Source organism: Scatophagus argus, chromosome 22 (genome assembly GCF_020382885.2).
Source record: "Scatophagus argus isolate fScaArg1 chromosome 22, fScaArg1.pri, whole genome shotgun sequence".
NCBI lineage: Eukaryota > Metazoa > Chordata > Actinopteri > Scatophagidae > Scatophagus > Scatophagus argus.
Genome location: NC_058514.1, coordinates 13,564,589 through 13,586,580, shown reverse-complemented (window position 1 = coordinate 13,586,580; position 21,992 = coordinate 13,564,589). Strand labels below are relative to the sequence as shown.

Genomic DNA, 21,992 nt, shown 5'->3' with positions numbered 1-21,992 from the left:
CGGTGTTTTTGTGCACTGCTTCTTCTTCTTCTTGCAGTCAAGCGACCATGGTGCACCAGATGATTCTGGAGAAAGTGGCCTCCCTTCTCCCCAGTCGGACCTCTACACCCCTCCTGTGGAGGACATCCAAGTCACGGATGTCTTCTATGAAGACACGGTTAACAGCTCTCCACTAGAAACCACCACCTCTGCTGTTACAGCGTCTGCTGCTGCTGTGCTGCCAGGTCAGATTTGACTTCAAGAGCTTTTCTTTTTTTTCTGGCACTCTTGTTTACCAAAAACATCTTGGGTTGGTTTTGCTACTGCAGGACTTTAGCTCTTAAATATTTGAATGAATACCACCACAAGATTTTTCTTCCACTGGACGTTTGCTGCTTGTTCTGCTGACTTTTTACAGCTTAATTCTCAATTTAAACTTAAATTCAAACATTTGATAATCATTTAATAATAAGTAGGCATTGCTGCTTCAGTTGGAATCATTGTAACAATTTGCTGCTGAATGGCAGCTAACTTTTGATGTTTTTAAATTTGCCTCAAAAACCAAGAAAAGACAGCAACATTTACTCTGATTTCTGATTGATAGAATATGATTATGAGTGTGATGCCTCATTACATTACTTCAGATGACATTCTATCACGTTACACTATTGTATGTCACATCATCTGTCATTTTTTGGCCAAGTCTTTTTGTATCTGAGCTTACCACATCACATGAATCAACATCATTATACGTCATGTTATGACACCATGAAAAATCACTTCACATGTTGTGGTTCAACAGGTATCACATCATGTCACACAGCTTCATATCATCCTTATGTACATTCCATCTCACAGGTAACGGAGTCTCCTCGTCGTTCTCTGAAGACAGCAGTGCCCCTGTGAACAAACCTGTACCAGAAACCTTCGCCTCAGTCCCCTCCACCCCCTCCTCCATCTGGATCACGGCAAGGGCGGCAACTGCCAGCAACACACTGGCTGAGTCAGTCTACAAATCATTCACCTCCTCCTCTCTGCTCAGGGTGTTGATGCACACAACCCAGCCCATGTTTAATGGTAAGATAAAACATGTATACTGTAATACACTGAATATGACTTACTACCATGTGAAAGTGGCTAGGAATTTAAAATATGAGGGATTTAACTCAGCTGCTTGGTATAAATAAATGTTTTTTTTTTTTTTGGAGTGGGTAGACGGTTGGACTTAATTGCGGTGGATGATTGCCTGTCTCCTCTAATAGCCCACTGCTGTTTGGATAATGACTGCTGTGCTCTGCAATCTTAGTGGCACATTGTATAGTGGCATGATGTAGATAGTGCTGGTGGAGGTGGTGGTAATGGTGATGGTTGATAAGACTACGCTGGTGTTGGTGATGATTAATGTGATAGTTAGCAGCTGCTTCACTCACTGAACTGGTGGAGGAATGAAATATGCTTCGACTCTTTCTCAATACATGCAGTATGCTTTCAGCTCCAAGAGGTCATATTTTTCCTGGCTCTGTATAATCTACTTGAGTCCACTCAATCTTGTGATTAGCATCTGCTTTTGGGACTCTGGCTCCTCTGGCTCTGTCTCAATTTCTGTGGCTCAATGGGGCACTCTGGTGGTTGGTTTCTTTCTTTCCTTCTCAAAGACTCCAGCGCTCTTACTCTCAAGGGGACCTCATCTCTGCGTCTTCACAAACGAGATTCATGACAACTTCCAGCTCAAGTTCCGATTATTAGCCCTCTTCTTGCATTTTAAATATGATGTGTGCATGGAGATGACTGAAAACTACCTTGGCTGAGTTAAGACTGTCCTTGCAAATTTCTAAGCTTCTGGGAAATTCAATTCTCATCTTTTCTTTCATCTTTCCTGGAATGAGAAATGCACACCATTTCGTTGCTAGACTTACTTATTGGTTTTATATTGATTGGATGCCAAGCACCGATCTGATAACAGTGCATTACAAAAGGAAATTATATTTAATTTTTATAGTTCTTTTACTATTACTAAACTACTAAACTTTATAAAGCCTGAACAAATTCACGCAGAGAATTAAATTCCCTAGAATTCTGTTTTATTATCTGGTTACAATCAGTCATAACTGATAAGGAACACAAATGTAAGCAAATGTAAGTTTGCTGACATGTGCTCCAAGTTATGCAGGTTGCTAAATTTGTGGATACTACTTGTGCAGTAAAAAAAATAAAAAAATGTACCTAAAAAGTTACATACAGGCATATGAGATGCTGCTGGGAAGTGGCAGGGTGCCTTTTAAAAGATAATAAATGACATGTTGTCAGATCGGTGCATAGACTCGTGTCCTCATGAGTACTATATAAGAGGCATTTCTGACACTGGCATCTATCAGAACAACCCTGCTGGAAAGGTTTTTGTTCAAACCTTTACTTTCGCTTTTGTTGCAGCAAATAGACCCACATCCAAGATTGAGAACTCAGCCATTGATCAGTCCTTTGCCTTAACAAACTCTCCCAATACTCTTAGTGGAGTGATCATCAACCCTGCAAATCCTGCAGTGTCTGTCCCAGAAGGAGGTTTCCATGCCAAAGGAGATTCATTCAGTGTCACGCCTCAGCCACTCAACCATTTTAATGAATACACCAGCAGTTTCCATCCTTCTCCTGCCCTCCCTGAAGATAACAGGAGTGGCATTATCTTGCATCATAATGACAAGTCCTCTGAAGAGCACTCTATTGTCCGTCTGCAAATGGATTTAGAATACCCTCAGACCTCTACCACTCTGGGTTCTCAGGATCACTTAATCACTGCATACTCTTTTTCTTTGCTGCCTGGTAACGACTCAAGTACCATCAGCTTATCAGAAACAAGCACAGCTAAAGAGAAGAACCCAAATGCTTCTCAAACTCAAACTGATAGGATTCAGGATGGTCTGAACAGTTTTCCACAACCTGACAGCAGAGAACAAGAGGAAGGCAGGATGGACAGACATAAAAAACACCCCAACTCCATTTCAGTCCTATCTGTCTTTAATTCTAAAGGCTTGACGTTGTCTGTTCCTGATAATTCAGAAAAGTCCAACCCAGACATGCCAGTAGAGGGAAGTGGATCAGGCTCTGGCCTTTATAGCAACACGTTCAGTCAAGACTTTGGTGGAGTCAATAGAGTCAAGACTGACCTTTCAAGTGTTAGCTTCAAGGTGGATAATACTGGAAACAAGAACAGATTAACAGGAATTACGATGGATAGTGAAACAGGTGAAACTGCAAATGAGGCAGGAAGCAAAATAAGTCGCAAGAAAGAGTGTGAAACTGTGGTAGAGAAAGAAATGGTGGGGAATGACAGTGAGCTAAGTGGTGAGGAAGAAGAAACAGAAGGAGAAGGGGTGTACAACAGTGGGAATCAGAGCATGAGGAAAGTGGATGGTGAAACAGACAAAAGTGCCAGACAGGTCAATAGCACATCAGGTTGTGGCATGCTGAAAGAGAAAGAAACTAAAGTTGAGACTGGAGCAGGAAAGAAAATATACAGTGAGCCTGGTAGTGGGGATGAAATTGAGCCCAATTTTATAGGCCTGAGCTGGCTTGAGGACATCCTTGGTTCTGGAGAGGGAGGAGATGGAGTAGACAATGGAAAAGCAAAGAAAGTCAGTGATGACATAGAAGGTATCAAAGCTGTAATTGGAAAGGAAAGTGGTGACAGAGGTGATGGAGGGGAACACAGCAGCAAAGAAATTGGATCTGGAAGAAGAGATGGTCTCAAGCTGTCTGTCAGTCAAGATAAACCGACAGAAGACCTACCACTGTTTGACAGCAGTGAAGAAACTAGCAATGAACATGATGAAAAGGGTCACAACAGTTTCACCCACAGAGTTATTTGGGTTAACTCTCCTTTGGAGGACAACAAAGAGGCAAATAATGACGGTAAAAGAAAGAAAGAACTGGTGTATGAGGAAAACATTGAAGGAGGTGGTAGAGAAGGTAGTGGGGCAGCTGTGACCGGAGAGGGTTTGCAGCAGTTCTCAAATGCAGATGGCTTGTTGTTTGATGCTGCAAGAAGTCCAGTGTTGGCACGTCTTGACCCTCTGCTCAGACTGACACATGGCAGCAAGGCCACGGAGGAGCAAATGGAAGGTAAATGTTACTCAGCGATTCACATGGTGAGCTGTCATGTTGTCCGGCTTTATTTTACAGTCAGCGTTGGAAACATAAACACTTAAGGTTAATAATAATAATGTATATTTTTAGAATCACAGAGGATGAAATAAGTGTAATGAGAGGGAGGTCAATCGTAGCAACAGACCCACAGAGAGTTGTCTCTCAACTCTGCATATCCTCTTAGTCTTTGGAACACTTTAGCAGCTCGGTGATTTGGTTTTCCGGCTTGCTCATCCTCATTTTACAGATGCTGTTTTCAGCTCTGATAAACCTCTATGCCACCTGCCCACCACCAAGTGACTGACAAAGTCAATAAGTATCTGTAGAACATTGTGGAGTAGTTTCCTTTGGAAGTAGGTAGAGCCCCAAACAGAGCTAAAAGGAAAGTGAATATTGGACTCACTCAGAAGCCAAAGACATGACTATAAATGATTGCAACACTTTCTGTCCATTTCTGATAGATTTTCTTGCTTGCTTAATAACTTTCAACTTTACAATGTGATTATAATGGATGTCAGTGTTATTGTTGATGCCTTGTCTTCAGTTATGTATGAAAAATGCAAAGCATTGCATGAAAGATTGGTTTGAGGAGTAGTTGATCTTTCATTTCTGGAGCTTTTAGTCATCAGTTGTCTTCATCTATAAATCAACTTTAAATAGAGGCCATTCCACTGACGCCATCTTTGTGCCTCCTTGCCTCCTGTTTCTGTGCTTTCTGACACACTCCACCCCTCTTTATCCCTCCCTCTCAGAGGGCAGCAACAGCAGCCACGAGTCTCGGGTTGGGCTGGTGGGAGGTGTGGAGAGGGAGAAGAGGACAGTCGTTCCTCTGGCTGTTGTCTCCACTCTCACCATCCTCTGTCTGCTGGTGCTGGTGGGCATACTCATCTACTGGAGGTACACTCACGCACATGGGATCAGTATCTGCTTGCATTAATTTCACCTGCATACCTCACTGACAGTTTGAGCTTTTTCTGTCACAGAAACTGTTTCCAGGCAGCTAATTTCTACCCAGATGACAGTGCATCACCTAAAGTCATATCTGCCCCATCAACACCCATGCTGGCCACAGGTAAAACACACACTCACGGACCTTATGTCATTGTCATTGTGGGATCAGGCAATACCTTGAAATATAAAACTCTGTTCACTCTTTGGTTGCAGACGGTCATGAGCCGCTGACAGTGAAGCAGTTTGTGAAGCACGTCATGGAGCTACACACCACCAACACCTTCTCCAAGGAGTTTGAGGTTAGTGGGATGCTCACAGTAAGAGTATTTGAGTTCTACAAAATGTGTGCTTTTTCACAATGGGAACACAAACAGTAACAAGATATTTTTTTTAAAAAGTCCCCCAGTTGTAGTTAGTGTTGGTTCATATGTGTACATAGTCAGTACCTCATTTGTCACAGCTTCTTAATGCTCTCCCATGCCTCTATTAACATTGTGTTTTTAGGAATAACATTCAGCACAGCGACAATGTGTAAAGTCCATATACAACATGCTGTGCAACAGTATGAAAAAAAGGGCGTCTGGTACTAACCACGGCAGTTCAACTTGGTTCTCATCTCACATTCCAAATTCAAATATGCAGGCACATCAAACTGAAGGCAGGACTTGAAATTTGATAAGCACGTTTTGATCAATTAAAACATCCCTTTGCAAGCTTCATTAAAGTCTTCATCTGTGTTTTGAAATTGTCTCATGTAGAGCACTGACATATCTTAATGTTGGCAGGCATTTTAGAGCAGCCTTTGGGTTAGGTCCAGCAATAGGTACATCTGCATGACATTAGTCACCTCTGTTTCCTAGCATGAACCTCCTGAGTAACACACACAGACAGGATTGATTCAAGTATACATCTCCCATGTTACTTACTTAATTACTAGTGTTTTTGTGTGTTTTTTTTCCATTTCTATGCAGTGTTTTTGCCTTATCTATAGTTGCAGAAACACACCTATCAAATCTAAAATATTTCATTCTTAGTATTTCACAGTATAGAACAAGAGGACATGGTTAACATGGCTGGAAGCTAAAAGTCTGCAGATCTACTGGGAATATCAGTGTTTTCCCTCACCGCCTCTCTGTGTGTATCTGAACCCCATATTCCTGTACCTACACTGACTCCCTGTCTGTCTGTCTGCCATCTTGTCCTCCCCCTCCCGCTCTCCTTTCATCACCTCCACCACCATCGTCGTGCTTTCTACATCCTCACTACCTTCCATTAGATTGTCAAAGAATCCTATGAGGTAAGAAACCTACAGTACCACCCCTCTCCAGTTTGTATGCTGCACCAGCCGTACGCCAGATGTGATACTGAATGTAGACTTGGTGAACAGTAAGGTTTATGCTTTGATGAGATGACTTTCTCTGCTGCCGTCTGCCTCTTCAGATTTCATTGCATATTTACTTGATGTATGATTATGATTAACCCATATTTAAACTGAAAGACAGTCATGATGAAAGTCATCTGCCTTTGTAATAATTCTCCGTTTTTGACTTTGGGCTTACATTTTTATTATGTATGATGAATATGAGGCTTAAAAACATGTCACATACAATAAGTCTCCTGCATAACGTCGTGGGTTATGCCTTCACTGTGTAAGAAGCTGTGCATAGCGTATGTATGGACTTAATGAACTAGTGATAACTGTATGTGTATTCTTTCTCTTTCTTCCTCAATTTTTTTTCCCTTAATATTATTATAGTTACAGCTTTTTTGTCTTTGTCTTTATGTCTTCACTGGAGATTTGACTGTTGTATTGTAATATTGTAGTTATCTTACAGACTAGTAAAAGATATAAAAGGCATCAAAAACCAGTCTGTCCAGAAGAACAACAGCCACACTTCATGTTCACTCCAGTGGCTCTGGTGCTCATTGTACTAATTAGTATTTAGCTTCCTCTGAGTGACTAACCCGAATCGTAATTGTTGTTTTTCAGGAGGTACAGGCATGCACGGTGGACATGGGCATCACCGCCGACAGCTCCAATCACCCTGAAAACAAAAGCAAGAACAGATACATCAACATACTGGCCTGTATGTCACTGATCAACATTTATGTTTAACGGTGCAAGATATGGCCATAATTTTACTAGTAAAATTGTAAAAAACAAACCCAACAGAACAAACTAACATTGACCTCAGAAAGCAAAGGAAAACGGTGTTACAAGATATCTAAGTATGCTAACCAGCTTGGGAGTCCTGTCTCTGTTGAAATCCTCAATTTACTGAGTAAGATGTGAAAATATCCCTGCTCTTCGCTAAGTTTTTGCTCACTGCTGAGGCCTGAATAGGTCTTGTATTTTTCCTTATCCCCGCCGTCATAATCCTCATCCTCACCTCTGTACTGTATGCTCTGTCCTCAAACTGGCCTCCTCTGGTCTTGGAGGCTTTGTCCAGTCACAGTCTGGTGTCCAGTTGTGTCCAGGCTGTGATGTCCAGTTGAGCTGACCTCTGTTATCCACAGTGGCTCCCCCTCTGTGCTCTGAGGTTGTGGCCCAGGCACAATGCAGTCAGCTATAGGACCTCTAGCTCCACAGCTAGCTCAGCTAAGGGTACCTGAAGTTACAGTCAAGTATAAAATAAAAAAATTCAAAACACGACAGTCACTCTGGTGACATGGTGCCCACTATGTTTCTGGAGATATTGTTGAATTATAGTCATATCTTTCAAGTTGTCCCTTTAATTTTAAAAGCCAGTGGTGATGAAACTGATGAACCGTTTTCTCTTCCAGATGACCACAGCAGAGTCAAGCTCTCCAACAGTTTGGACAGAGATGGAAAATGTGGAGACTATATCAACGCTAACTTTGTGGATGTGAGTGTGTTTTTGTCAGGCTTGAAGGAAACAAGCCTTGTAGGCTGAAACATACTGTACATTAAATCCAGTGTTTACATGACAAAATGGTGGTTTCCTCTGCAGGGTTATGAGCGAACGAGGGCGTATATCGCAGCTCAGGGGCCTCTCAGAGCAGGCAGGGAAGACTTTTGGAGGATGATCTGGCAGCAGAACATTGGAGTTATCGTCATGATCACCAACCTCAAGGAGAAAGGACGGGTAGGAGGCACTCATCCCCACAGAGATCAGTAAATCTGGTCTTATATTTGACTTCAAAATAACATGCAGAGGCCAAGCTTGAGATTTCTCATTTTGTGCTGCTTGTATGGTTTGGAAGAAAATCTCAGTTTAATTTTGGTTCCTTCTACTTTCCTGTTCCCTAAAACGAGATGTTGAAATGTACCATGAGTAACATGAAACTTTGTTTGCATTTAGTTGCATTTTAGTTGACCCTGTTTTAAAACAAATTCTTAGGATTTGCCTTCAAACACCTGTCAAGTGTTAATCCTGCATTAGTACAAGCACATTAATATTCAAGCACTGTTAAGCAGAGCAAACTACATTGTTATTTTGTCAAATACCTGCAAGCAATATGCAAATGAATCAAGTCCTCTGAATCACCACTTTGCTCAGAAATTCAAATATTATGAAGTGAAACAAGATTGCAATTGTGATGACCTAGTAAGTATGATATTTTATCATTATGTTAAACACACAGGATGTAGTTTCTGCCATCATGAGGTCTCTCAGTCAAAGCGAAACCTAAGTAGCGTGGGATTATGGGAGTTGCTGTTTTCACTGTTAAACAACCACTGCTGCTGAAAATCTATCATGACATGACTCAGGCAGAAATGTTCACGGACCAAGTAATGCTTGAAAATTTTATCACTGAATACGTTTAGTCGCGTTTGCCGGCTTCCTTTCTCATTCTCTGACCCTCTCTTTGAAGGCTATGTAACACTGACAACCCCATACAAAGTTTATAATGTGTTAGGAAATATCAGCTTTTTGATACAGCCACCAACATTCACTCTACTGTAAACTCTGTTTTGGTCTCCACCAACTCCTAAGGGAAACATGTGGCACTTTAGCTGCTCAACGCTCCATTGTGTTCAACAGCTACTTGCTAACTTTGTCTGTCTGCTATTTGGTGCTGGGCAGGTAGTGTATGGTCGGTTTATCAGAGCTTTTTAGCTAAAAGCAATGAATGATATCAATAAAAACTTTAAAGTTGCAGGCTGTAAAACCAAAACAATTGTAAAAACAAAACAAAATGTCAAATGTTCCATAGGTACATCTCTGTTTGTCATCTCCTCCTGTTTTATCTTTATTATCATTCTACAGACGAAATGCGACCAGTATTGGCCGGATGAGAACCTGGAGGAATACGGCCCATACCAGGTGACCCTGAAAAGCAGCAAGACCCTCGCTTACTACACACTGCGTACGTTCACTGTGAGAGATACCACAAATAAGGTACTTCACACACACTTCGCGCACACAGGCTTTGCATAGCTTTTTAGATATGCAAACAGTGTCCACACATGCAAAATCGCACACATAACAACTCTTTGCTCCACTAGGTTTCTCAGAAGAGAGTTGAACACACGGTCCTCCATTACCACTACACCCAGTGGCCCGACATGGGTGTCCCAGAATACACTCTGCCTGTCCTGTCCTTCATCAGAGCATCCTCCCAGGCACGGACGCAGGAGATAGGACCCGTACTGGTACACTGCAGGTACACCATTTGTCTGTTACTATTTCACACGTCATATACTGAATACATGTGTTTGACATGTAATGTGGGTCACAGTGCCGGTGTAGGAAGGACAGGAACCTACATCGTGATAGACAGCATGCTGCAGCAGATCCAGGATCAGGGTACTGTCAACGTTCTCGGTTTCCTAAAACATGTCCGGACGCAGAGGAACTTCCTGGTTCAGACGGAGGTAGGTGAACTGACACACAGACTTATGTTCTCAGTGTCCATTCAGTATATCCTTATTGAGAACAAAGTCAAAAAGATATCGTTTCTTCTGTGGCTCACCTGTAGGAGCAGTACGTGTTCATCCATGATGCTCTGGTGGAGGCCATCTTGAGCCGTGACACCATGGTTACCTCTGACCTCCTGCACTCTTATGTGTCTGACCTCCTGACACCTGGGGCAACAGGCAGGACACGCATGGACAAACAGTTGAAGGTCAAGCAGATTTAGAAGTTTAGTTGTGTTTCTTCTGATTTAGCCTTTCCATTTTTAGGCATTTTAGTTTTTGATCATGTTATTATCATACAAGTATACACATTGAATTTTGCAGCAGTATTGTGGCAATGTTGTCTTTTTGTTGCATTTCAGTTGATCAGTCAGCGTCAGGCGAAGCACGCAGACTACAGCACTGCCCTGAAAGACGGCAACGCCGAGAGAAACAGAGCCAGGGCTCTGATGCCTGGTGAGCAGGGAGGGTTTACGAACTGCTGCAACAAGCCCCCAGAAACCCTGTGTTCACTGTGTGTTAGTGCTAATCAGTCAAATTGTTTGGAAATTTGGGAACATGCACCAAGTGAACCACAATATCAACTGACACATTGAGGGCTTTACCTCGAGATCTTGAGGGCGTGTCTCAAAGAGAGGCCAACAGTAAAAATCTGCTTTTAAAACTTTAATTCATCAAAGCTGATGTTGAGTTCAAATGCTGCTACATTAATTTTCATTTAATCAAATGAGTGCTTAGAAGGTTTCATAATATTATAATTTTATTCACATACTGTACACAGTACCCTTAAAGGTACAGTTCACCTCAAAATCAAAACAGGTAAGAGAAAAAAAAATAAAAAATATTTTTGATTTAGGGGTGAACTGTCTCTTTATGTCAGTGGTAGGTTGAGGTGCATGTTTTGACTGGTAAGCTTATCAGCATGATGAAGATGGATCAGACACTCATGAATTATGGAAAGTCTCTATTTTCAGATGTTGTACTGCTGACTCATGTCTCTGTTTCTGAATAGTGGAGAGATCAAGAGTGTGCTTGACCGCTTCAGAAACAAACTCCACTGGATACATCAATGCCTCCTATGTCACGGTGAGACAACAGAAAATCATTTTACTTGTTGCCGTTATATTTAAGGGCCCTTTAAGCACGTGAGTGTGACGTGTGCTGCTGGTCTGATGCTGCTCGTGTTTCCACAGGGACATCACCACAGTAAGGAGTTCATCGTGAGTCAGACTCCTCTGAGCAGCACCGTGGCAGATTTCTGGAGAATGATCTGGGAACACGGCACACACACTGTTGTCCGTCTGCCAGACACACACTGTCAGGTATAACACACACACACACATGCATACACCCCTCACAGCACTAGAATTAAATAAGTCTACCTAAATAAAATGTGTATAAACACAAACTCTAACATGTTTTCCTCTTTATGTCAGAGTGAGGAAGGGCATTCTTGTGTTTACTGGCCTAGTAAAGACCAGCCAATGAGCTTTGAGGGTTTCACTGTGTCATACTCGGAGGAGGAGCATGTATGTCTGCCCAATGACGAGAGACTTTTGGTGCAGGACTTTACAGTGGCTTCTCCACAGGTAACACACACACGCACACACACACGCACACACACACACAGTATACTGTATTTTACATATAAAGTCAACTACAATCACTCCTTTCTGTGTTTCTCCACCTCTGTCTAGAACAATTATGTGTTGGAGGTGCGTCAGTACAGCGCCAACTGCTGGCCCAACCCAGACAGTCCCATCAGGAACAGTTTTGATGTGGTCAGCGCAGTCAGAGAGCACAGCAGACTTTCTGATGCGCCTATAGTCGTACATGATCCGTGAGTACAACAGAGACAGGTTCACTCATTCATTTCATGTTTTGTTTTTTCTTTAAATCTGTGTATGTATGTGTTTGGATATGTGTGTGAAGGTTGGGAGGTGCTACATCAGGGCTGTTCTGTGCCCTCACCACCCTGTCAAGTCAGCTAGAGGAGGAGGGAGCAGTAGATGTCTACCAGGTGGCACGGATGACCAATCTCATGAGGCCTGGAGTTTTTAATGACATAGTAAGTACTGAAATGAAATGTCTCTTGGTATGCACTTGTATGATGTATATTTTATAATTAAAATTGGTTGAGTGTTGAAGCCGTGTTTTGTCCTCCCTCAGGAGCAGTACCAGTATCTGTACCGAGCCGTGCTGAGCCTGGTGAGCAGCCAGGAAGACCAGAGAGCCTTGCAGAGTCCAGAAACCAACGGATCTGTACCGCTGGGACAGACCAACATCGCCGAGAGCCTGGAGTCGCTCATGTAGACGCATACACACATGCACGCCTAACACAAAACCGTGTCTCAAACACAGAAACCGCATCATACGAGAACACGCACCAGTATAGAAATGGCCCAGCATGATGAGAGGATGTGTGTCTGTGTCCACTGAGCATGCTCTAATGTACAGTGTGTTCAGGGATCACATACACTAAAACTTCCTTTGAATTAAACCTTTTGTAAAGAGAGCCAAACAAAAGAAAAATGACAGCCAAATCCTTTTAAGGGCTTTTCCTTCAAAACTTAATGAATATGAAATAAATCTTATAACCTAAAAATTTGTTAATGAATTCCTCTGTATTCCACTAGAAATGATTCTTCTTTTCTATAATTTGAAGTACATACCTACCTGACATTCATTTAAATCTTTAACATGTACTTCTTTTGTTTCTTTCATTTGATCTCTTTTTTTTTCCGCTTTTTTCGTGACTCATGCATTCCATCGTGCTTCTGTAACAAAGAAAGGCATATTAATAAAAAAAATCCAATTAGCAAGCAGGCAGACAGAACTGAATCAAGGTTTCCAAAAAATAACATAAAATAAAAGTGGAACCACAAGATGACTTCATTGTCACAAAAAGGAAAATGATGCAGGAAATGACTTCCTCCTTAACCCTTGTTTTCCTTCACGTTATGCACTGCACATTAACCAGCAGTTTTTGGAGCTCAAACTACCCCGCATTCTTATTTAGAGTAATGTTTTGAATAACCAAATCTTCTTAAGGCCGCACTAGTGACATTATAGTGACTGCTGGTATTTACTGCTGTTGCGTTTCTCTTTTCACGTCCTGCTGCCACTGGCTCCATAGTCTCTGGCACCCTGTGCCTTTTTTGATTCATCTTCTTGTACTTTAAACTTGTTTTGATACAACAACTGTGTGACTAATAAGCCAAAATGATGATCTGTGATTTGTTTCTATTTTCTTAAAGTTTTGTTGCGCTTGTTACTTTCGTATATAAAGGTCAAAGAGGACAGGAGGGGCAAATGTTATCAGGCCCGGATGTTTTTTTAAGTGATGCAAACTGGGATTTAAAGCGATATTCCACACAAAATCTCTATTCTGAGTATTAAACAGGACAGTCCCTGTAAGTCTGACTCGTGGTTGTAAAAAGTAACAGTTTGAATCTCATCTCATTGATAAGCAGCTTTTATACTTATATAAGTATAAAAACCTATCTAACCGCTCCTCAAACAGAATAATCAGTCAATATAATCATCTATGAGGACATCACTACGTCGTTCAGCTGAGACAGTTGTCATAATGATGCAAACATTTAATGCTTAGATGATGAGACAAACAGCTGAAATAAGTGAGATTTTTGAGACTTTGGATTCCCCGCACTTCCTCTGCGTCCCTGTGCCGCTTGCTATGACTGTTCGCGTTCTGAGGGAGCCCAGGTGTTTCCATTGCGTCAGATACGATCAACCTTTGAATCACTTTCAATCAACGTTGCAGCTTCTGTCTGTGCCTGTTTTGCGTCTGCTCTGTGCCATTTGTTTAGCACGTCTGGGGATGCAAAATGGCACAAATCATAAAGGCTACTGCAGCTGAAGCAGTGATACTAACTGGAACGAGTCTGAACACCTTTTGTGTAAATATCCTTGACTACATCAAAAGGCCAAATTACTTGTTATGTTTATACTGTATCTCTATATATTTTCTATTTTACTATAAAAAGTGATTTTCTAGTCATTTACACATATATAACTGTGTGGATTCTATTTGATAATTTTAGCCTGGAAATATTGATCATGTTTATAGTTTAAATGGAATGGTAGCTCTTTTTATCTTTATGATTACAGTAGCAGCTTATTGTCTCTACCTTTATCTACAGCCAGAAACTGGTGCAGTATGTATATAGAAACAGGTTGTTTATGATTTAAGTTTGTTTCTTTTTCTGGGTGGGAAAAAAAAATAAAGCGTTCTTGCTTAGACCCAAACGTATCCCTTAATTGAGTTAAAAAACATAAAGCCACAGGACTACAGAGTTATCATGCTTTTATTTATACCATAATACATTATATTGCATTGTCTCCCCTGATCTACCTGCACGTGACATGATAGTAAAGACAAACAAAATAATCAATGCACAACCTTGAAAGGTTAACAAAGATTAAATCCAAAAATACATATTTCTATATAATCATATTAATATTTGCTAATTATACTGTAGCAGTCACATAAGATAAAGTGTATATAGTGCATTAAGAATAAACCTCGTTATGCAGTGAGAATATAAGTGTCCACCCTGTGAGAATTTCACTATTTCTGTTAAAACATCACTTTCTCAACCGCACCCCACCTTCGCACTCTGCATGAAAATAACTCGCCCAGTTGTGACGTTTCTAAAGCCTCACACATTTGGGCTCACACATGCTATTCAGTTTCTAAATGATATGCGACATATCACTACATTAACACAAGCCGGGCTTTTATTTAGCATTTTTGCTCCGCATCAAGTGTCCTTGTGTTTCAGCTGTGACATTTTAGAAATTAGCCGACCTGTTAGCTGACAGGCGTTTTTCTCAAGTAAAAAGTGGTCCAGAACATACATTTGTAATACACAATAAGTAGCTAGAAAGAGCCAGGCTTCATTTTAAGATGAAACATTTTTCAAGCAGGTGTGCAACACTGATTTCCACCCTCAAAGACTTTGCTAAGCCTTTCTGATCCAAGTCCATGTGGGATCAAGCCGTCTCACTGTGCAGACAGTGAATTCTCACAGCTCTTTGTGATGCTTTCAAACTCAATAGGCGTGAGTCTGGACTACAAGGACCAACGAGCAAAGATTTCCTTAGACTTCCATTACCTGAGCCAAAGGTGCTACTGTAAGAGACTAGACCAAGAACTGAATGAAGAGTTCAGATAAACAATCTGTTGTATTTTTGACCTCAGTTCCCCAACATCCTGATTAAGAAAACAATGCCTTGTATTTTTTCCTCATTCTTGATAATATCAAATGAGTAGTTTATTAGTTCCCATTGTTCACAATAATTGTTGAGCAGTGTCAACTCGGAGTGATTTTGTCTCAGACAATTTACCTCATCTGTCTGTTCACCTCACCTGCCACAAAATGTTTTCTCAGTGTGAACACCACCCGCCCGCCTGAGGCCAGAAACGGACCCTCGTCACAAACCTTCGTCAACCCTCACCTGTATTAACGCTTCTTTGATTATACACAAACATACTGTACTTAACACACAGCTGAGAAACTGTGTAATGGCACATACAAATGTTAGAATCTAAAGCAATCACATTATATGAATTCCTGCACTGAGAGTGTGTTTGCCCCCCTACAGCTGCTGTGATCCAGCGTCTTGCTCAAGGACCCTTCAGCAGTGTAGGTGATGTCTGACAATTTCAAATCGAGTCCTCGTGTCATCCTGCAGCCTGTGCTATAATGGCAATCGTCTGTAACAAGCCCATGTGATCTTATATCCTTTGTGACAATACGCATTAATTATCATAAATTCTCAAATAAAAGCCATAAAATAAATAAAAGGCCATTGCAGTATCTCTGCTATACTGGCTGTCGTGGAAAAGTCTGCTTATTGAAACGACAGCAGAAGCAAAGGGAATCTGGACACGAACTGCTTCAGTTTCCCCTACTGCCATCTCGGTTGGGATCTCAAATTGGAATCATTAAAACCTCAGGACCCCTATTTGAGAATTTACGATGTACATTTGTTTAATAACTAAACATGACATAGTAAATGACATGAAAGCAAAGTTAAAATATGTAGTTTTGTGCAATACACTGAGTGCAAATGCAAGTAACACAGGCAAGAAAATACTCTATATAACTTTATATATAATTTTGGGATAATTGCTACATTCTCTACCTAAAATGCTACAGCACCACAACTTCCACCTGTTTCAAGCATATGATGAGAAACTGAAAATGATCAGAATCTCTTTTTTTTTTTATTGTCACATTGTGTAAAATCACTTGCGAGCTCCAGTCATACATAAAATCCACTGATCTGCTTTATGATTTTGTTGTCATGTCCCCTCTGTAGGGAGATGCTATGGTGCTCTGCAACATTCAACATGTAATGGCTTATAACTTGTTACAATTACTACCAATAGATAATGATTTATACCGCTTTAAAATGTTGCATTTTGGCACCTTTTATAAGCAATAGGGAAGACGCATACTTTGAGAGTTCCTCAGAAAGTCCGCAGGAAGTAGACTCTGCTGCTCTTTTTACTGTGACGGGAGTCTTTAAAAAGACAGAATCTAATCCTTCTCCCTCTTTGGGAGATTAAAGCAAGTCTGTTAACAAAATATAATTCTCGAGCATAGTTTTAGAATATGCATAGCTCCTTTTCCTTGTCACTTCTGAACATCTGCGTGTGTGTGTCTGTCTGTCTGTACCCCTACAGGCCATGCTATTCGTTCTCTCGTCTGCATCCTCAATTTCCTTGACAACCCTGTTGGACACAGAGAAGGAATTAGACAGCTGTAAAAAGCACAGGATTAGCAGCAGTGTGTGTGTGTGTGTTTGTGTATTCTCACCGAGTTGGTTCGTTTGCGTTTCCAGCAGTCTGGGTTGAGTCTTTTCTGTTCGTCTGCGAGGACTTTGGCCTGTATGGTGAACGCCCGACGCTCCTCACTTCGCATTTTCTTCCAGCGCTCACCAAGGAGGACACTGATTGCTCTGAGACACAGACACACACACATTCAGGCTCAGACTGGCAATGTGACAAATCTGTTTACATCACACATAAGCAGTTACGGCTCCCCAACACACACAAACACAGAGTGCACCCACCTGTTGTCTTTGCCGGGGTACATCTGTGTGTACTCCACCCTGAACTTCTTGGCAAACAGCATGAAGGCGTTCATTGGCCGCTTGCACTTAGTGGCCGTGACGTTATTACTTCCTACTGTGCTGGTATTCTGGCCTTTGGTTGGTTTCAGAAGAGGAGAGTTGGAGTGACCGGGACTGTGGGCGTCTGCAGGTTTTAAACACATCCAGGACTGACAAGCTTGCTTTCATGAGATACATCCTCAACAATGTTTGAGTGTTTTATTTATTTTAAACTGAACAATCCCTGTTTTTAATGCTTCTGCGCATCCGTGCAGTAGATTATCTAAAAATGTAGCAGAGATGAAGTACAGTACCTTGTGATGTGTGTCTGTCTGGAGAAACAGCTCCCCCGCTGGACTGGGAGGCCCGCCGCCGTCTGGCCATACTGCTCAACACGTATACAGCAGAGGAGTCCAGAGGAGTGAAATCATAACTGAGGAAGACACATATAAAAACAAAGTATTTCACAAACAGTAATAAATCAGCTGATTGGCCTGTTGCTGCTTTAGTTTTAGAACAGCATACAGCAATCAAATGTGCATTGACTTGTACTTTTTATTTTACCTCCTGAATGTGTCAAAGACCGGTGAGTCATCGGTGTGTTTGGCATCTCTGTGTCCCGGAGGAAGGCACACGCCTCCCACCTCCATTTCATAGCACGGTATCCCATGACGCACCACAGTCAGGCTCGGGTAAAATGACGACCAGCCTGGCAGGAAGCGATACAGAGTGTGAAAAAGTCGAACTGAACTATCTAAACTGAACAGTCCCGCTCTTTTCTCTTCATCACTGTCACCTTTGTTTTTGACATAGAAGGGGTGATCGAGTTGGCACCGGGCGGTCATGGGGGTGCTTCCGAATGCCCCGGGGTCAAAGGTGAGCTGCAGGACGGCCTGACCAGACAACACAATCTCTGAATGCTCCACCAGCTGCAGACCCTCAGTGCCATAACTCTGCGAAAGAGAAAGCAGTGGTTCTACTCAGAGATTTTGCCTTTCATTTGCAGTCTTTTCTGTTCATCTCCGACTTGAACCATTGGCAGAGAATTGACTTAAAATCTAAGTTTTTGTCTCCTTAAATTATACATTTGCAGCTGTTAAACAAACACCACACAGCACCATAGATGGAGACCAGATTAAAAAGTACAGTGAACTCAGAGGCCCGACAGTGTTAAGCGCAGCCTCAAGCGTAGTGCATCGTGTACCTTCAGGGATACTGACTGCTCCTCATCAGCACTGTCTTCCTCAGCAGAATCCAGGTCCTCCACGTCCTGCCACTCCACATTAGAGCCACTGTGGAAGCGCAGGACAGTGCCTGGCGACAGGGAATAGCTGCTCTTAGATTACAGCCTCAAATGAAATCTCACAGTTAAAGTCTTCCCAATAGAGAAAAAAACAAGTGGTGATACGTGACGTGACGGGGGGGACAACGAAAGCTTTTCCGATATCCCACTGTCTCATCCAGTTGTCCAGTTAAGCCCAATGTATGTGTGTACGTGTGTGTGCATACCTTTGAGAAAGCAGTGCCAGGCAGTGGGTGGCCAGGAGAAGCTCCAGCCCATGTCTTCATCATCAGACAGGGAAGATCTGGTCGACACTCCGGAACCGCATTCACTGCTCTTCTGTGGAAAAACAAAGCGGCAACGCTGTCAGGCATGGAACAAGCAGCTGCCACAGAGCCAACAGCTCCTTTTTTGATTTTTATGAAGAAGCAGGTAAACGTGAGCTTTACCCTGCTGCGCCTGTGCTCCCTGCCATGACCTCTAGGGGGCGACAAGGTTCTGCTGGGAAGAAGTGGAGGAGGCCGAGCGTAGGAATGTAGATTATTGCTGGTTCTGGGGAGGCAGACTGAGGAGGAGCTGAAAATGACACAGGCTCATAAGTACTCATTTCCAACAACAAACAGTTCAGTGGAATGTCATTTGTAGGGCTGATGCAATATGGCACTTTTAAAAGAAGTGGTGTTCCTGTGATACTGTAGCTTGCTGCACATGGAGGCATGTTACAACCGTGTATATTATAGCACAGGTACAAAGCACACCTACCTGCTGTGAGTCGGCTCCTGTAGCAGTGGGCTCTGAGGCCCCGTGGCGATGTGAGCAAGCTGCGTCAGCCAGAGTGTGTCAGGAGGCTGTGCGTGTGCATGTCGCTCCTGGTGAGACACACCCACATTCACCTGGTAGACAGGTTGCGCTGCTGGCCCCGCCTCCTCCTGAACCTCCTGCAGGTCTGGAAGGTCATCTTAAGAGGAGAGAAACACAAGCAGAAAAGTGTGATGTGAAAATCCTGAAGCCCACGTGCATTGTGCCAGAGAAAGCCTCACACATTGAGCCTCCCCTCAAACGAAGCTTTGGAAAAGGTGTCACCTTAGTTTGCCTGCTTAGCTTTGGTCAATTCTTGGATACCAATGGAGTCAGGGTTATTTGATCCCATAGACACACTCCTTAGTCAATCAAGCACATTTAGGTTATTCTCCTTTACTAATGTAAAAATCTATGTAAAAAAAAATAATGTAACCCCCCCTGACGAGGCCTATTGTGTTAAAAACTGGCATATGCTGTTGCTTTTTTATGTACCATATTCCATATGACTGTCGCTGGTGGGGCAGCCAGGTGAGGAGGGGAGGCGTTCCTCACAGCAAAGCAGGCCACGTGATTGGTTTCCATCTTCATCCATCATCACTCCTGAAGGTAAGACCAAACAAACAGCAGGACACCTGAGGGTGATGTTTAAGCTTCAAAGCACTTTTAAATTTGTTCATAGATTAACGCAGCCTTTAAAATAACTTCTACATGGTGACTTACTGAATAGAAATGCGAAATACACGTGTTGTAATATGGATATAAAGTTGATATTAAATTAATGAAGCGCATTTTACGGTTGTGTTTTCTGAATGTATTTCACAATTTACTATTGGCCTATCCTTATTACTATGGAGAAATGAATATTATATCTATTACCATGTAGTATGCAGGTGAGCTCTGCAGCCCCCCCCCCCCCCCCCCACGCTCTGTGGTTACCTGTGTGATCACCCTGAGGCTCTGATTCCCGCACGTTCTGCCTGGTGTCGCTGGACCGCACAGCTGGGGTCACCACCTCCCAAACCATCATGTCCACTCTCGCTGAAACACGCAGACAAACTGCATAACTGTATGCTCTAAAGCCAGCAAGTCTCACTTTAGAAGCATAATAGTTTTATTTTTTCAATGTGAACAGTTAAATTGAAAGTTAAAGGGAATATGATGGAGATAGAAAATAAAACATGCACATAATGATAAACTATACATTACTGGCACCACATTCCAGGATCTCATGGTCCAAGTACCCACTAACACACAGAGAGAAACTTAATCCCCCACTGCTATAATGTATAGGCTATAAATGGCTGGGGTGAGACAAGGAGACACAGGGTGACAAGGTGCCATTACCTAATAACTAAACGAGTTTAGGCACATTCTCTATGTTTCACCATGGTGATCGCCGCACTATTTCATTAAATTATTGGATATAATTGTTTAAAATATAAAATATTCCGTTTTAAACATGTAAACACGATAAGAGCTTGTTTCAGCCTTATCTATTTCGCAATATTCTTGTCATGTGACTCCCTCTTGTTTATAAACTTTGAGATCCTGTACGCATGCGCACGAAAAGCCCATTCATTCAATACGAAAGACACTCATAATACATTTTAAGTAAGTAGTTCAAAATGTGGAAAAACCACCAAATGAATCACAGAATATAAGCTAACCATTGTGACATTATCGAGTGGCGTTAAAAGCTACAGGTGTCAACCTTTTCACGGGTCGGAAAACTTCAGGCGAAGCAGCGTTGTTGTCACGAAAGAAAAGTGCCGTTGAAATACGTCGACGTTAACGACAAAAATCTTAAACTTCTATCTTTTAACGGACACATTAACAATATTAAAGACACTCGTAGTGTGAAAATATGATTGAATGCATTAAAACGGACGAGTCATCCTATTGCGCAAAGGCAGTTACAACAAAACAACTAACGTCGACAATGAAGCTTTAACGGAGAGCAGCGAAACTGCATTTACAGCAAAAAAACAAGCCTTGTCAGTTTCACATAACTGCTCGTCTGGCAAGTTCAAGGAAAAATCATTCAAATGGTGTAATCACGTCTCAAATTCAATGTTTTAAACCCTATAAATGATTTCAATGAACTTTCCTTAACTCACCAAAACAGTCGTCTCGTACGGGGAAGGGGGCTGGTATAAACACATTTCCCCCTGCGTTCCTATTGGACAGACCTGATGTCAATCTACAGCTGCGCGTATCTTCATTGGTTACTTTAGTTCAGACTTGTTCTCTTCATTATCATCCCACAACAATAAAACACTGGGTGGGTCTTTACATATCCAGTGGTTAAAATGATGAAAGATGGCTGAGCAAAGAGTACCACAAATGGCAGTTACCAAACGTGTGCTATATCTTCTTTTCAACATCATAACAGTGGCAGAAGCAGACTATGAGACAACAAGATAAGTAAAAAGTTTGATCTCTTAAACTAACTATGTGGCTATATGTAAAAGTAATTTATCACTGAGCTGCTCACGACACAATATTCACTGTTGAGCTTAACAATTCAAAGATTGAGAGTATATAATTGTGCACCTAAGTGTGTAATGTAGTAAACATGATCAATAAGCACATTGCCATGCAGAAATGAATACATGATAACAATAAACTATGAAGTACAAGTATGTTGACAATTTCAGCAGCGCACAAATAGCCTCCAGCTCAGTTGTTATACACCCAGTGCAACTAGTATAACAGGTAGTCTCATCCCAGTGAACTGACCTTCCCCTGCGCCAAACACATTTGTAACACATGGATAAAACCTTTAATATCCATAAGTACAATCTTTAGCATAAT

General features: G+C 41.9%; 2 protein-coding genes across 6 annotated transcripts in view; one reads left to right on the top strand and one right to left on the bottom strand.

Annotated features, from left to right (window-relative positions):
* Positions 1-14,221, top strand: part of LOC124054059 (receptor-type tyrosine-protein phosphatase zeta-like) — a 63,335-nt gene extending 49,114 nt beyond the window's left edge. For 3 of the 4 annotated variants that reach the window (XM_046379717.1, XM_046379719.1, XM_046379718.1), the window contains 21 exons: positions 38-224; positions 838-1,056; positions 2,410-4,095; positions 4,872-5,016; positions 5,103-5,191; positions 5,284-5,369; positions 6,347-6,367; positions 7,061-7,157; positions 7,855-7,937; positions 8,043-8,177; positions 9,303-9,434; positions 9,542-9,699; positions 9,775-9,910; positions 10,015-10,161; positions 10,315-10,408; positions 10,965-11,038; positions 11,146-11,274; positions 11,389-11,541; positions 11,650-11,792; positions 11,885-12,020; positions 12,122-14,221. In XM_046379717.1, coding sequence (XP_046235673.1) covers positions 38-224; positions 838-1,056; positions 2,410-4,095; positions 4,872-5,016; positions 5,103-5,191; positions 5,284-5,369; positions 6,347-6,367; positions 7,061-7,157; positions 7,855-7,937; positions 8,043-8,177; positions 9,303-9,434; positions 9,542-9,699; positions 9,775-9,910; positions 10,015-10,161; positions 10,315-10,408; positions 10,965-11,038; positions 11,146-11,274; positions 11,389-11,541; positions 11,650-11,792; positions 11,885-12,020; positions 12,122-12,265 — 4,194 coding nt within the window. In that variant the 3' untranslated portion in view covers positions 12,266-14,221. The remainder of the gene's footprint in view (positions 1-37; positions 225-837; positions 1,057-2,409; positions 4,096-4,871; positions 5,017-5,102; positions 5,192-5,283; positions 5,370-6,346; positions 6,368-7,060; positions 7,158-7,854; positions 7,938-8,042; positions 8,178-9,302; positions 9,435-9,541; positions 9,700-9,774; positions 9,911-10,014; positions 10,162-10,314; positions 10,409-10,964; positions 11,039-11,145; positions 11,275-11,388; positions 11,542-11,649; positions 11,793-11,884; positions 12,021-12,121) is intronic. The other variant, XM_046379720.1, reaches the window with a different exon arrangement.
* A 42-nt stretch (positions 14,222-14,263) lies between these two features.
* On the bottom strand, positions 14,264-21,288 carry LOC124054063 (HMG box-containing protein 1-like). 2 transcript variants are annotated; one of them, XM_046379725.1, is made up of 13 exons: positions 20,890-21,288; positions 20,115-20,216; positions 19,671-19,778; positions 19,140-19,335; positions 18,827-18,953; positions 18,605-18,716; positions 18,300-18,409; positions 17,892-18,048; positions 17,660-17,804; positions 17,410-17,528; positions 17,057-17,240; positions 16,801-16,942; positions 14,264-16,715 (listed from the first exon to the last, which is right to left on the bottom strand). In XM_046379725.1, exons 2-13 carry the CDS (start codon positions 20,203-20,205, stop codon positions 16,698-16,700), a joined length of 1,509 nt encoding a protein of 502 aa, XP_046235681.1. In that variant the 5' UTR covers positions 20,206-20,216; positions 20,890-21,288; the 3' UTR covers positions 14,264-16,697. The 2 variants fall into 2 exon arrangements, with proteins under 2 accessions (XP_046235681.1, XP_046235682.1); XM_046379726.1 differs by lacking the exon at positions 20,890-21,288 and adding an exon at positions 20,846-20,865.
* Between the last annotated feature and the right edge of the window lie 704 nt (positions 21,289-21,992).